The 16,693-nt window shown below is 38.5% G+C and overlaps 1 protein-coding gene across 1 annotated transcript in view; it reads left to right on the top strand.

The window, feature by feature from the left end:
- The first annotated feature begins 1,461 nt into the window (after positions 1–1,461).
- CYP2C19 (cytochrome P450 family 2 subfamily C member 19) overlaps positions 1,462–16,693 on the top strand; it is a 56,013-nt gene continuing 40,781 nt past the window's right edge. Inside the window, exons 1-4 of the mRNA XM_011738320.3 lie at positions 1,462–1,670; positions 3,511–3,673; positions 3,844–3,993; positions 15,436–15,596. Of these exons, the coding sequence (XP_011736622.2) occupies positions 1,503–1,670; positions 3,511–3,673; positions 3,844–3,993; positions 15,436–15,596 (642 nt within the window). The 5' untranslated portion in view covers positions 1,462–1,502. The remainder of the gene's footprint in view (positions 1,671–3,510; positions 3,674–3,843; positions 3,994–15,435; positions 15,597–16,693) is intronic.

Raw genomic sequence — 16,693 nt, 5'->3', positions numbered from 1 at the left:
GACTACAGGCGCCCGCCACCTCCCCGGCTAGTTTTTTTTGTATTTTTTAGTAAAGACGGGTTTCACCGTGTTAGCCAGGATGGTCTCGATCTCCTGACCTCATGATCCGCCCGTCTCGGCCTCCCAAAGTGCTGGGATTACAGGCTTGAGCCACTGCGCCCGGCCAACTTAAGTTTTCTTAATAAGACAACTAGAAATAACCTCACTAGGGAATTTAGAACAAATATGATGATATCTTCAAAGAAAATGGCTTTGCATAAGTATTGTCATTAGTGATCTAGTAAAGTGTATCTTTCTAGTTGTATTTAGGCCCTCAACTCAAAATGTCAGTTCCCATTAAGGTCAGTGGTTTTGTGCTATGAGTCCATTTAGTGATTTCCCTACCTCCCACCCTCTATTAGATTCACAGCTGTTGTTCTGTCCATAATTTTCTAGGCTTGCTTTGCTTTTTTACATTATTTTTGAAAATGAGAGACCAAAAACAATAGAAAGCAGCCATGTCTGGAGGTGACCGGGAGGTCAAGAAGCCTTAGTTTCTCAAGCCCTTAGCACCAAATTCTCCGAGATCAGCGGTTCCCTCAGTTACACTGAGGTTTCACCTCTGCAGTGATGGAGAAGGGAGAACTCTTATTTTTTCTCATGAGCATCCCTGGGGCTGTTTTGCTTAGATAACTAAGGGGTTCTATTTAATGTGAATCCTGTTTTATGAACAGAATCAATGTGGTATATATTCAGAATGACTAACGTTTGGAAGTTTGTTTTGTTTTGCTAAAACATAGTTCTGCCAGCTATGAGCTGTGTGGCACCAACAGGTGTCCTGTTCTCCCAGGGTCTCCCTTTTCCCATTTGAAAAATAAAAAATAACAATTCCTGGCTTCATGTGTTTTTTCAGGGGGTTTAATGGTAAGGGTATTTATATCTGCTAAGCTAATTTACTTGATATATGTTTGGTTATTTAAGATATATGAGTTATGTTAGCTATTTCATGTTTAGGCTGCTGTATTTTTAGTAGGCTATATTAAATAGATGATTTCATTATAAAGGACAAAGTCTCCTAATCTTTGATGTAGCATTGACATACTTTCAAAATATACAAGGCATAGAATACATCAATTTCCCTCAAAATCATAAATTCCCAACTGGTTATTAATCTAAGAATTCAGAATTTTGAGTAATTGTTTTTGCATCAGATTATTTACTTCAGTGCTTTCAATTATGATGGTGCATTGGAACCACTTGGGTTAACTTATTTATTTATTTATTTTTTAAATTACCAATACCTAGGCTCCAAAGTGGGCACTGGAATGAAGGAGAACAAGACCAAAGGACATTTTATTTTTATCTTTATCAGTGGGTCAAAGTCCTTTCAGAAGGAGCATATGGTGGACCTAGGTGATTGGTCACTTTATACGTCAAAAAGGCACACAGTGAATTAGCATGGAGTGTTATAAAAGGCTTGGAGCGCAAGCTCGTGGTTGTCTTAACAAGAAGAGAAGGCTTCAATGGATTCTCTTGTGGTCCTTGTGCTCTGTCTCTCCTGTTTGCTTCTCCTTTCACTCTGGAGACAGAGATCTGGGAGAGGAAAATTCCCTCCTGGCCCCACTCCTCTCCCAGTGATTGGAAATATCCTACAGATAGATATTAAGGACGTCAGCAAATCCTTAACCAACGTAAGTATGCTCCTTCAGTGGCTTGCAAAAGGTAAGTAAATTCACCTGTAGATTTTGAATAAAATATATCCCTAGAGGTACATTGTTACAAGAGATCATTGTAAAGTAAAATACTTTGAAAGGCTTTTGTTGCCTTTTCTCCATCACTGCAGAGGTGAAACCTCAGTGTAACTGAGTCTGTCAGGGTCAGAAATAGTGGAATGCAATCATGTATTTTGTGAGTAGAGAAAGATTTAGGTCTTTGCATGTTAGATTCAAAATAACAAAGTGTCGATAGTTTGAAATGTTGTGTTCCTTCTTTATTTCATAGTCATTTGCTATAATTTTTGGCTGAAGGTAAATGGTAAGGGATGTGTTTGTTATTAGAGATTTTATTATGTAGGTCCTCTACTATATTAGCCATGTATTTTATTCAGAATAGCCATGAAAATTGAACTTTTCTGAAGAAATAATTTATGCCTGTTGCAAAGGAAATAGCTGTGGGTTCAGGACCAGCAAAAGCAGATAAGTAGTAGATAGGACGTTATAGACTTCCATTATTGGATCCACAAATTAATGTTTTAATTAAACTATAGCTACAATATATAAACCCCAAAATGACCTTAGGGTTTAGTAATAGTAGGAATAGTGGTAGAAGATGTATAATTATTAGGGTTTTTTTCTCATGTGAAAGATGGTTTAACAGTGTTCATATGATATGTGAATACCCCTCATTGTGTAATAATTAGCACATACAGAAAGTAAAGGGCTGCGATTAGTATAGTATAGTAAACCTTGTAAGCATGCTGGTATGATTAGACCAAGAGAATGAGGTATAGTTATGAAGACTACTACTAGAGTGATGGTAGGGGGCAGGGCAAGGTTGGCAAGGCTAGTTAGGAGTCATCATGTGGCTATCAGGGGGAGAAGTGTTTGAAGGCCCCATGTTATTAGTATGGTTTGGCTGTGTGTTTGTTTGTAGTTTGAGTTTGCAAGACAGAATAGTACAGATGAGGTTAGTCCTTGGGCAATTATTAGGGCAGTTGTGCCTGTAAAACTTCAGGTGGTTTGAATGAGAATAGCCATGCTAATAAGCGCCATGTGGCTTATGGAGGAGTAAGTAATGAGTAATTTTAGATCAGTTTGGCACAGACAAATAGAGCTTGTTATGATTATTCCTCATAGGGATAATATGAGGGAGGAATAAGCTATAAACTCTGTTAGGGGGTTAAGGATTAAGGTGATTCGTATAATCCCATAGCCACCTAATTTTAGGAGTACTGCTGTGGGGACTATTGATCCAGCAATGGGGACCTCTACGTGGGCTTTTGGGAGTCCTAGGTGGAGTCCATAGAGAGGTGATTTTACTGTAAATGTTATGATGCATGCTAATCATAAAAGGCTATTAGACCAGGAAATTATTAGTTTTTGAAGGGATATTTGTGCTAAGGTAGACATGAGAGTGCTGCTGATAAATTTCTCAAGCATGAGTGTTTGGGTAAGTGGAGTTTCAAATTTGGGTCTTCTGTATATTAGCTGTGGGACACTGCAAATGAATTTATCATTCTCTTAGCTCAGTTTGTTTGTTTAAAGTAGAACGAATAGACCTGCTGAATATGTTGATATGAAGATTAATTGTAATCTGTGTAGCAATTGTCTGACCATTGCCTTGCACATCATAGGCCATCTGAGTGGCAAGTATAATAATAATCATCATGTTTATATGTATAATTCAGAAATATTTGAGCCTGTATGACTGAATAAAAGCTTACAAATACAATGAAAATATGAATCTAAGTCAGGCTTAGTAAATGGATGAAATAGTGACTTCATTTGCTGTTACTTGTATCTCCTTTTCTAGCTCTCAAAAGTCTATGGCCCTGTGTTCACTCTGTATTTTGGCCTGGAACGCATGGTGGTGCTGCATGGATACGAAGCAGTGAAGGAAGCCCTGATTGATCTTGGAGAAGAGTTTTCTGGAAGAGGACATTTTCCATTGGCTGACAGAGCTAACAGAGGATTTGGTAGGTGTGCATGTGCCTATTTCAGCATAGGTCATGGGGATGGGGAGGATGGAAAACAGACTAGCAGAGCTTTTCATGCAGAGCTTGGCCCATCCACATGTCTGCCCAGTGTCAGCTTCCTCTTTCTTGCCTGGGATCTCCCTACTAGTTTCTGTTTGTCTTCCTGTTAGGAATCGTTTTCAGCAATGGAAAGAGATGGAAGGAGATCCGGCGTTTTTCCCTCATGACACTGCGGAATTTTGGGATGGGGAAGAGGAGCATTGAGGATCGTGTTCAAGAGGAAGCCCGCTGCCTTGTGGAGGAGTTGAGAAAAACCAAGGGTGGGTGAACCTACTCTGTATCACTGACCTTACTGGACTGCTCTCCCCTCTACTGACATTCTTGGAAACATTTCAGGGGTGGCCAGATCTTTTATTATGAATCCTGGTTGTTAGCTCATGTGAAGCGGGGTTTGAGGCTGAGAGCCAAGGGAATTTGCACATATTTGTGCTGTGTGTGTACAGGCATGATTGTGTATACAGTGTGGGTATAAAAGGTTCATTTAATCCTATGTTCTCCTGAACTTTGCTTCTTTGTTTTCAAATAAGAAATCATGAATATAGGTTTGAGTTCATTTTTTGAAAGAGTTAAAGAGCAGTGTTTTTCCCATTACCTATTCCACAACAAGTCACCAGAGAATACTTGGCAAGTGGACATGGTGGGAATGACCCTATCACACCCCTAGGGAGCATGAACCAAACGGCACATGCTTTTATTTAATTGGACTGTGTTTATATGGTCAGCCTCACTGACTTGTCTGGGGTTTCTTTTAGGCCCCTGCTTGCCGTTCTGGCCAGTAATGACATTCTACAGTTTGTATTGCTTAGGCATATCTTATTGCAGTTCTCATCAATTTTTATTTCTCTGTAAACACAGCATTATTTAAAAAATAGTGTCACTTCTTGTTACTCTATTGATTTATGTATTTTGAGTAAACATATGCTGTAGCATAATTCTGTGACATACACAAATGTCAATTTATAAAATGATTTATTTACCTAGATTTTAATTATTAGTAATAACTCTGTAATCTGTATTCCTTAAGTACAATTTGGCTCCATTTCAGTTTTGGTTATCTTTTTCTAACCATATTTATGAAATTTTGGCTTAGAAACTTATGGTAATTATTATTTTCCACTGCCAACTCTGCTCACCTATGAAGCTTTACAATGAATCGGTTTATCAGCTTGGATACCAAATTACCTTGTTTTTAAATTCTGTTTTCCATATGAAATGAAAGACTGAAAATCAGATTTATCTGTGAATGATACACACACACTCAACAGACTTCCAGCTGTTCAATGCCTTGCTATTCATTCAGAGTACTTTTGATTAAAGTCACTATTTAGGGCTTATGGGTGTGAATTTGGAAGCTGTTTAAGTATAAAGTTTAATATTTCAAAATAATAAGAGCTATGCATAACAAACTCATAGCCAATATCATATCAAATGGGCAAAATCTGGAAGAATTCCTTTTGAAAACCAGAGCAAGACAAAGATGCCCTCTCTCACCACTCCTATTCAACATAGTATTAGAAGTTCTGGCCAGGGCAATCAGGTAAGAGAAAGAAATAAACGGTATTGAAATAGGATGAGAGGAAGTCAAATTGTCTCTGTTTATAGACGACATGATTGTATATTTAGAAAACCCCATTGTTTCAGCTCCAAAACTGTTTAAGCTGATAAGCAACTTTAGCAAAGTCTCAGGAAACAAATTCTATGTGCAAAAATCACAAGCATTCCTATACACCAATAATAGATAAGCAGAGAGCCAAATCATGAGCGAACTCCCATTCACAATTGCTACAAAGAGAATAAAATGCCCTGAAATACAACTTAAAAGGTATGTGAAAGACCTCTTCAAGGAGAACTACAAACCACTGCTCAGGGAATTAAGAGATGATACAATCAAATGGAAAAACATTCCATGCTCATGAATAGTAAGAATAAATATCGTGAAAATGGCCATACTGCCAAAAGTAGTTTATAGATTTAATGCTATTCCCATCAAACTGCCATTGACTTTCTTCACAGAACTAGAAAAAACTACTTTAAATTTCATGCAGAACCAAAAAAGAGCTTGTAAAGCCAAGACAATCCTAAGCAAAATGAACAAAGCTGGAGGTATCACACTACCTGACTTCAAACTATACTACAAGGCTACAGTAACCAAAATAGCATGGTACTGATACCAAAACAGATATATAGACCAATGGAACAGAACAGAGGCCTCAGAAATAAGGTCACACATCTACAACCATCTGATCTTCAACAAACCTGACAAAAACAAGCAATGGGGAAAAGATTCCCTATTTAATAAATGGTGTTGGAAAAACTGGCTAGCCATATGCAGAAAACAGAAACTGGATCCCTTCCTTACATCTTCTTCTTCTTTTTTTTTTTTTTAATTATACTTTAAGTTCTATGGTACATGTGCACAATATGCAGGTTTGTTACATATGTATACATGTGCCATGTTGGTGTGCTGCACCCATCAACTCGTCATTTACATTAGGTATATCTCGTAATGCCATCCCTCCCCACCCCCACACCCCACAACAGGCCCTGGTGTGTGATGTTCCGTACACTGTGTCCAAGTGTTTTGACCATTCTGTTCCCACCTATGAGTGAGAACATGTAGTGTTTGGTTTTCTGTCCTTGCAATAGTTTGCTCAGAATGATGGATTCCAGCTTCATCCATGTCCCTACAAAGGACATGAACTCATCCTTTTTTATGGTTGCATAGTATTCCATGGTGTATATGTGCCACATTTTCTTAATCCCATCTATCATTGATGGACATTTGGGTTGGTTCCAAGTTTTTGCTATTGTGAATAGTGCCACAATAAACATACATGTGTATGTGTCTTTATAGCAGCATGATTTATAATCCTTTGGGTATATATCCAGTAATGGGATGGCTGGGTCAAATGGTATTTCTAGTTCTACATCCTTGAGGAATTGCCACACTGTCTTCCACAATGGTTGAACTAGTTTAAAGTCCCACCAACTGTGTAAAAGTGTTCCTATTTCTCCACATCCTCTTCATCACCTGTTGTTTCCTGACTTTTTAGTGATCGCCATTCTAACTGGTGTGAGATAGTATTTCTGGTTTTGTAGTATTTGTGGCATTGTGGTTTTGATTTTTCATTTCTCTGATGACCAGTGATGGTGAGCATTTTTCATGTGTCTGTTGGCTGCATAAATGTCTATAAATGTCTTCTTTTGAGAAGTGTCTGTTCATATCCTTTGCCCACTTTTTGATGGAGTTGTTTGATTTTTTCTTGTAAATTTGTTTAAGTTCTTTGTGTATTCTGGATAAAAGCCCTTTGTCAGATGGGTAGATTGTAAAAATTTTCTCCCATTCTGTAGGTTGCCTGTTCACTCTGATGGTAGTTTCTTTTGCTGTGCAGAAGCTTTTTAGTTTACTTAGATCCCATTTGTCAATTTTGGCTTTTGTTGCCATTGCTTTTGGTGTTTTAGTCATGAAGTCCTTGCCCATGCCTATGTCCTGAATGGTATTGCCTAGGTTTTCTTCTAGGGTTTTTAAGGTTTTAGGTCTAACATTTAAGTCTTTAATTCATCTTGAATTAATGTTTGTATAAGGTGTAAGGAAGGAATCCAGTTTCAGCTTTTGCCATATGGCTGGCCAGTTTTCCTAGCACCATTTATTAAATAGGGAATCCTTTCCCCATTTCTTGTTTTTGTCAGGTTTGTTAAAGATCAGATGGTTGTAGATGTGTGGTATTATTTCCGAGAGCTCTATTCGGTTCCATTGGTCTATATCTCTGTTTTGGTACCAGTACCATGCTGTTTTGGTTACTGCAGCCTTGTAGTATAGCTTGAAGTCAGATATCGTGATTCCTCCAGCTTTGTTCTTTTGGCTTAGTATTGTCCTGGCAATGCAGGCTCTTTTTTTTGTTCCATATGAACTTTAAAGTATTTTTTTCCAATTCTGTAAAGAAAGTCATTGATAGCTTGATGGGGATGGCATTGAATCTGTAAATTACCTTGGGAAGTGTGACCATTTTCACAATATTGATTCTTCCTATCCATGAGCATGGAATGTTCTTCCATTTGTTTGTGTCCTCTTTTATTTTGCTGAGTGGTGGTTTGCAGTTCTCCTTGAAGAGGTCCTTCCCATTCCTTGTTAGTTGGATTCCTAGGTATTTTATTTTCTTTGAAGCAATTGTGCATGGGAATTCACTCATGATTTGGCTCTCTGTTTTTCTGTTATTGATGTATAGGAATGTTTGTGATTTTTGCACATTGATTTTGTATCCTGAGACTTTGCTGAAGTTGCTTATCAGCTTAAGGAGATTTTGGGCTGAGACGATGTGGTTTCTAAATATACAATCATGTCATCTGCAAACAGGGACAATTTGACTTTCTCTGTTTCTAACTGAATATCCTTTATTTCTTTCTCCTGCCTTATTGCCCTGGCCAGAAGTTCCAACACTATGTTGAATAGGAGTGGTGAGAGAGGGCATCCCTGTCTTGTGCCAGTTTTTGAATGGAATGCTTCCAGTTTTTGCCCATTCAGTATGATATTGGCTGTGGATTTGTCATAAATAGTTCTTATTATTTTGAGATATGTCCCATCAATACCTAGTTTATTGAGAGTTTTTAGCATGAAATGCTGTTGAATTTTGTCAAAGGCCTTTTCTGCATCTTTTGAGATAATCATGTGGTTTTTGTCTTTGGTTCTGTTTATATGATGGATTGCCTTTATTGATTTGCATATGTTGAACCAGCCTTGCTTCCCAGGGATGAAGTCAACTTGATTGTGGTGGATAAACTTTTGGATGTGCTGCTGGATTAGATTTGTCTGTATTTTTTTGAGGATTTTTGCATTGAGGTTCATCAGGGATATTGGTCTAAAATTCTCTTTTTTTGTTGTGTCTCTGCCAGGCTTTGGTATCAGGATGACATTGGCCTCATAAAATGAGTTAGGGAGGATTCTTCCTTTTTCTATTGATTGGAATAGTTTTGGAAAGAATGGTTCCAGCTCCTCTTTGTGCCTCTGGTAGAATTCAGCTGTGAATCCATCTGGTCCTGGACTTGTTTTGGTTGATATGCTATTAATTATTGCCTCAATTTCAGAAGCTGTTATTGGTCTATTCAGGGATTCAATTTCTTCTTGATTTAGTCTTGGGAGGTTGTATGTGTCCAGGAATTTGTCTATTTCTTCTAGATTTTTTAGTTTTTTTTACGTAGAGGTGTTTATTGTTTTCTCTGATGGTAGTTTGTATTTCTGTGGGATTGGTGGTGATATCCCCTTTATCATTTTTTATTGCATCTATTTGATTCTTCTCTCTTTTCTTCTTTATTAATCTTGTTGACAGTCTATCAATTTTGTTGATCTTTTCAGAACACTGGCTCCTGGATTCAGTGATTTTTTGAAGGGTTTTTTGTATTTCTATCTCCTTCAGTTCTGCTCTGATCTTAGTTATTTCTGCCTTCTGCTAGCTTTTGAATGTGTTTGCTGTTGCTTCTCTAGTTCTTTTAATTGTGATGTTAGGGTGTCAATTTTAGATCTTCTCTGCTTTCTCTTGTGGGCATTTAATGCTCGAAATTTTCCTCTACATACTGCTTTAAATGTGTCCCAGAGATTCTGGTATGTTATATCTTTGTTCTCATTGGTTTCAAAGAACATCTTTATTTCTGCCTTCATTTTGTTTTGTACCCAGTAGTCATTCAGGAGCAGGTTGTTCAGTTTCCATGTAGTTGAGCAGTTTTGAGTGAGTTTCTTAATCCTGAGTTCTAGTTTGATTGCACTGTGGTCTGAGAGACAGTTTGTTGTGATTTCTGTTCTTTGACATTTGCTGATGAGTGGTTTACTTCGAACTATGTTGTCAATTTTGGAATAAGTGTGATGTGGTGCTGAGAAGAATGTATATTCTGTTGATTTGGGGTGGAGAGTTCTGTAGATGTCTATTAGGTCTGCTTGGTGCAGAGTTGAGTTCAATTCCTGGATATTCTTGTTAACTTTCTGTCTCATTGATCTGTTTAATGTTGACAGTGGGGTGTTAAAGTCTCCCATTATTATTGTATGGGAGTCTAAGTCTCTTTGTAAGTCTCTAAGGACTTGCTTTATGAATCTGGGTGCTCCTGTATTGGATGCATATATATTTAGGATAGTTAGCTCTACTTGTTGAATTGATCCTTTTACTATTTTGTAATGGCCTTCTTTGTCTCTTTTGATCTTTGATGGTTTAAAGTCTGTTTTATATCAGAGACTAGGATTGCAACCCCTGCTTTTTTTTTTTTTTATTCCATTTGTTGGTAGATCTTCCTGCATCCCTTTATTTTGAGCATATGTGTGTCTTTGCATGTGAGATGGGTCTCCTAAATACAGCACACTGATGGGTCTTGACTTTTTATCCAATGTGCCAGTCTGTGTCTTTTAATTGGGGCATTTAGTCCATTTACATTTAAGGTTGACATTGTTATGTGTGAATTTGATCCCGTCATTATGATGTTAGCTGGTTATTTTCCTCAATAATTGATGCAGTTTCTTCCTAGCATGAATGGTCTTCACAATTTGTCATGTTTTTGCAGTGGCTGGTACCGGTTGTTCCTTTCCATGTTTAGTGCTTCCTTCAGGATCTCTTGTAAGGCAGGCCTGGTTGTGAGAAAATCTTTCAGCATTTGTTTTTCTGTAAAGGATTTTATTTCTCCTTCACTTATGAAGCTTAGTTTGGCTGGATATGAAATTCTGGGTTGAAAATTCTTTTCTTTAAGAATGTTGAATATTGGCCTCCACTCTCTTCTGGCTTGTAGGGTTTCTGCCGAGAGATCTGCTGTTAGTCTGATGGGCTTCCCTTTGTGGCTAACCTGTTTTTTCTCTCTGGCTGCCCTTAACATTTTTCCCTTCATTTCAACTTGGTGAATCTGACAATTATGTGTCTTGGAATTGCTGTTCTCGAGGAGTATCTTTGTGGCATTCTCTGTATTTCCTGAATTTGAATGTTGGCCTGCCTCGCTAGGTTGAGGAAATTCTCCTGGATAATATCCTGAAGAGTGTTTTCCAACTTGGTTCTGTTCTCCCTGTCACTTTTAGGTACAGCAATCAGATTTGGTCTTTTCACATAGTCCCATATGTCATGGAGGCTTTGTTCATTTCTTTTTACTCTTTTTTCTCTAAACTTCTCTTCTCACTTCATTTCATTCATTTGATCTTCAATCACTGATACCCTTTTTTCCACTTGATCAAATCAGCTACGGAAGCTTGTACATGTGTCACGTAATTCTTGTGCCATAATTTTCAGCTCTATCAGGTCATTTAAGGATTTCTCTACACTGTTTATTCTAGTTAGCCATTCATCTAATCTTTTTTCAAGGTTTTTAGCTTCTTTGCAATGGGTTTGAACATCCTGCTTTAGCTCGGAGAAATTTGTTATTACTGATCATCTGAATCCTTCTTCTCTTCACTTGTCAAAGTCATTCTCCATCCAGCTTTGTTCTGTTGCTGGCGAGGAACTGCATTCCTTTGGAGGAGAAGAGGCACTCTGATTTTTAGAATTTTCAGCTTTTCTGCTCTGGTTTCTCCCCATCTTTGTGGTTTTATCTACCTTTGGTCTTTGATGATGGTGATGTACAGATGGGGTTTTGGTGTGGATGTCCTTTCTGTTTGTTAGTTTTCCTTCTAACAGTCAGGACCCTCAGCTACAGGTCTATTGGGGTTTGCTAGAGGTCCATTCCTGACCCTGTTTGCCTGGGTATCACCATTAGAGGCTGCAGAATGGTAAATGTTGCTGTCTGATCCTTCCTCTGGAATCTTTGTCTCATAGGGGCACCCAGCCATATGAGGTGTCAGTCGCCCCCAACTGGGAGGTGTCTCCCAGTTAGGCTACTCAGGGTCAGGGACCCACTTGAGGAGGCAGTCTGTCCATTCTCAGATCTCAAACTCCATGCTGGGAGAACCACTACTCTCTTCAAAGCTGTCAGACAGGGATTTTTAAGTCTGCAGAAGGTTCTGCTGCCTTTTTTTCAGCTATGCCTTACCCCTAGAGGTGGAGCCTACAGATGCAGGCAGGCCTCCTTGAGCTGTGGTGAGCTCTACCCAGTTCAAGCTTCCCAGCCACTTTGTTTACCTAGTCAAGCCTCAACAATGGCAGCTGCCCCTCCCCAGTGTCAGTGCCGCTTCACAGTTTGATCTCAGACTGCAGTACTAGCAGTGAGTGGGGCTCCGTGGGTGTGGGACTGTCTGAGCCAGGTGTGGGATGCAATCTCCTGGTGTGTCATTTGCTAAAGCCATTGGAAAAGCGCAGTATTAGGGTGGCAGTGTCCCAATTTTCCAGGTGCAATCTTTCATGGCTTCCTTTGTCTAGGAAAGGAAATTCCCCCACCTCTTGCACTTCCCAGGTGAGGTGATGCCCTGCCCTGCTCTGTGGGCTGCACCCACTGTCTGACAAACCCCTGTGGGATTAACCCAGTTCCTGAGTTGGAAATGTAGAAATCACCCATCTTCTGCATCACTCACGCTGGGAGCTGCAGACTGGAGCTGTTCATATTTGGTCATCTTGGAGCCTCCCCCCTTCCTTACATCTTATACAAAAATTAACTCAAGATGAATTGAAGACTTAAATGTAAAACCTAAAGCGATAAAAACCCTAGAAGAAAACCTAGGCAATACCATTCAGGACATAGGCATGGGCAAAGACTTCATGATTAAAACACCAAAAGCAATGGCAACAAAAGCCAAAATTGACAAATGGGACCTAAGTATACTAAAGAGCTTCTGCAAATGAAGCTATCATAAGAGTGAACAGGCAACCTACAGAATGGAAGAAAATTTTTGCCATCTATCCATCTGACTAAGGTCTAATATCCAGAATCCACAAGGAACTTAAACAAATTTACAAAACAACAACAACAACAACAACAACAAAAACTACTGGGTCTGTCCTGCAGACCCTGGCCAATGGATGAAACGAATACTCATATACAGGTATGCAGTGTAAGAGCAGCTAGGGGGCTGTCTGGCTTAAGTGGCCAGAGTGTAGCCTCGAGAAGCTGGAGCTGCATGCTTTTATTCAGTGTAGGCACAATGCTGAAAACCTGGAGCCCACATAATCTGTAGGTAATTAATATTTATTGTTCCCCTTTCAGGGAACATCAAGCAGGGATGATCAAAGGTCAGCTCCTGGTCAATATAAGTAAACAAGCCTATTCATGATGACTTCCCCTTCCCTCCCTTGTGCATATTCTTGCCCTATGCCTCAGGGTCAGAGAACAGCTGCCTTCATCTATTCTTACCTGAAGCTATGCAGAGCCTTTTCACCTTTCAGAAGAGCTGTTCCTTTCCCTATACTTTCTCCCACCACTCTGACTGATCTCCTACAAACAACTCCATCAAAAAGTGAGTGAGCAGACACTTCTCAAAAGAAGAGATTTATGCAGCCAACAAACATGAAAAACAGTTCATCATCACCGGTCATTAGAGAATGCAAATCAAAACCGCAATGAGATACCATCTTATGCCAATTAGAATGGTGATCATTAATAAGTCAGGAAACAAGAGATGCTGGTGAGAATGTGAACAAATAGGAACACTTTTACACTGTTAGTGGGAGTGTAAATTATTTCAACCATTGTGGAAGACAGTGTGTTGATTCCTCAATGATCTAGAACCAGAAATTCCATTTGATCTAGCAATCCCATTACTGGGTATATACCCAAAGGATTATAAACCATTTTACTATAAAGATACATGCACATGTATGTTTATTGCAGCACTATTTACAGTAGCAAAGACTTGGAACCAACCCAAATGCCCATCAATGACAGACTGGATAAAGAAAATGTGGGACATACACACTACGGACATACACACAATACTATGGAGCCATAAAAACTAATGAGTTCATGTCTTTTGCAGGGACATGGATGAAGCTGGAAACCATCATCCTCATCAAACTAACACGGGAACAGAAAACCAAACACCACATGTTCTCACTCATAAGTGGGAGTTGAACAATGAGAACACATGGACACAGGGAGGGAAACATCACACACCAGAGCCTGTCGAAGGGTTGGGGGGCAAGGGGAGGGAGAGCATTGGACAAATACCTAATGCATGTGGGGCTTAAAACCTAGATGACAAGTTCATAGATGCAGCAAACCACCATGGCACATGTATACCTATGTAACAAATCTGCACAATTCTGCACATGTATCCCAGAAATTAAAGTAAAATTAAAAAATTAAAAAAGTTTATCAATCACTTCATTACAACTTTATTTCAGAGATCCTCCACCAAACAAGAAAATCTTTCCTATAATTTAATTTATTTAGCTATTAAATGATAGACTTGGCGTAATCAATGTCAAATTTCAAATAAGTTAAATATGAAGGATGATTAGAGATGATAGGCATTTAGTTCCTAAAGAAGAAAATTCATTTTTAAAAAACTAAAGAAGAAACAAAAAACTCCTTTTATTAATTTACCCTTTCTTTCTCTTTCTTTCCTTTCTTTCCTTTCTTTCCTTTCTTTCCTTTCCTTCCTTCCCTTCCTTCCCTTCCTTCCCTTCCTTCCTTCCTTCCTTCCTTCCTTCCTTCCTTCCTTCCTTCCTTCCTTCCTTCCTTCCTTCCTTCCTTCCTTCCTTCCTTCCTCTTTCTTTCTTTCTTTCTTTCTTTCTTTCTTTCTTTCTTTCTTTCTTTCTTTCTTTCTTTCTTTCTTTCTTTCTTTCTTCCTTCCTTCCTTCCTTCCTTCCTTCCTTCCTTCCTTCCTTCCTTCTTTCTTTCTTTCTTTCTTTCTTTCTTTCTTTCTTTCTGTCTGTCTGTCTGTCTGTCTGTCAGAGTCTTGCTCTTTTGCCAGGCTGAAGTGCACTGGTGCGATTTCAGCTCACTGCAACCTCTGCCTCCTGGATTCAAGAGATTCTCCTGCCTCAGCCTCCCAAGAAGCTGGGATTACAGGCACCCACCACCACACTCGACTAATTTTTGCATCCTTAGCAGAGATGGGATTTCACCATGTTGCCCAGGCTGGTCTTGAACTCCTGACCTCAGGTGATCCACCCGCCTCGGCCTCCCAAAGTGCTGGGATTACAGACGTGAGCCACCGTGCTCCATCTAATTTACTTTTCCTTGTTTGCCTTGCCTGGGATTTACATTTCAAATAAAAAGTTTTTGTTTAATTTTTTTTGACAAACTAATCTATGTTAGACATACTATTCATTTATATTTGTTTTCCTTCTCATAAAACACATTCTGCTTCTTACATTTATTTTCTCAAATACATGAATTCACCCATAGTCTCTCTAGTTCCTCTCTACTGATTCAACGCATGATTCTTTCAGCTATTCATTATAATATAAAAAGCTTTGAAATCCCCAACCATTCTCACGCTTTCTATCTCAGTGCTTTGTTGTCTACAGACTTTGCAGACTGATGTGATTCCCTCTGAAACTTGAATTACTAGGTTTTAAAAAAATTCTCCTTTTTTTCCTTTCCAAAGTAAAAGACAAATAGGCCAGGAATGTAAATTTAGCATTTGAGCAACCATTATTCAATCAGCTAGGTTGTAATGGTTATTTCAGGATTAATGTAAAAGTGGTGCGTTGATTTTATGCATGCCGAACTCTTTTTTTTTTGCTGTTAAGGGAATTCATAGGTAAAACATTGCTTAAAACTTCTAAACTATTATTATCTGTTAACAAATACAAAGTGTTTTATAACTACAGTTTACTAGTATTTTAAAATTGTTTCCAATTCTTTAGGCTCACCCTGTGATCCCACTTTCATCCTGGGCTGTGCTCCCTGCAATGTGATCTGCTCCATTATTTTCCATAAACGTTTTGATTATAAAGATCAGCAATTTCTTAAAGTGATGGAAAAATTGAATGAAAACGTCAAGATTTTGAGCAGCCCCTGGATCCAGGTAAGGCCAAGATTTTGCTTCCCGAGAAACCACTTATGCCCTTTTTTTCTGACAAATTCAAAATCCTATATGGACCAAACCCTGAAGTGCATTTTTGAATACTACAGTCTTGCCCATACAGCCATGGGGTAAATATCTGGGAAAGATGGCAAAGCCCTTTATTTTATGCACAAGAAATGAATGTCCCAATATAGATCTGGCTTCTAAGTCCATTAGCTCCCTGATCAGTGTTTTTTCCACTAAACTCCAAAGCCCTTTTTCTATAAAGTACTTTGGTGACAGCCCCAAAGCGTGCTCATATCACTCCATGGACATCCGGGCACTTTGGAGGCTTCCATTACTCAGAAGTCTTGTCCTCCAATTCACACTTTGTCATATTATGTGGCAGAAATATCCTAATCTAAAAGATGTTATCTCCTTCAAGGAGGGAGAATATTTGGAACCATAGAAGCTGCCAAAAAACACTGAATAGGGCAGGGGTGTTTGATATCTCAGTTGGGATTCTAGCTGATGAGATAGCTGGGTTAGGAATGACAAAATTATTGTTTTTTTGTGTGTGTATGAACCATAAACAGACATCACACTTTTACCCTGTGCTGAACTGGCATGTTTTATACTCTGCCTAGATAATAACTGTGTGATTTTAGAGAAGTCATTTAACTGCTCTGGTGCACAGTTGGAATTTGAAGCATCTTTGAACCCCTCCAACTTCTAAAATACTAATTACATTTCAGAGGTTGCTTGATAGAAATCAATATAGTAGGGACTATCTTTGTACTATCAATCAGATTTTCCAAATTCTTTTAACCTATGCTGTCATCTACAAAACGTGAATGTAGTAATTGACACCATCTTATATTTCAAGATTGTAGAGAAGAATTGTAAAAAGTAAGAGAATTAATATAAAGATGCTTTTATACTATAAAAAGGAGATATGAGTCTAGGAAATGATTATCATCTTTGATTCTCTGGTAAGAATTTTCTTCCTCAAATCTTTTATAATCAGAAAATTACTACATATGTACAATAAAAATTTCTCCATCAAGATATAGAATATATTTTATTTATATTTATATCTTTAAATTACAACCAGAGCT

This window comes from Macaca nemestrina, chromosome 9, assembly GCF_043159975.1.
Source record: "Macaca nemestrina isolate mMacNem1 chromosome 9, mMacNem.hap1, whole genome shotgun sequence".
Taxonomy (NCBI): domain Eukaryota; kingdom Metazoa; phylum Chordata; class Mammalia; order Primates; family Cercopithecidae; genus Macaca; species Macaca nemestrina.
The sequence above is the reverse complement of the archived record's forward strand: the minus strand, read 5'-3'. Positions and strand labels throughout refer to the sequence as shown.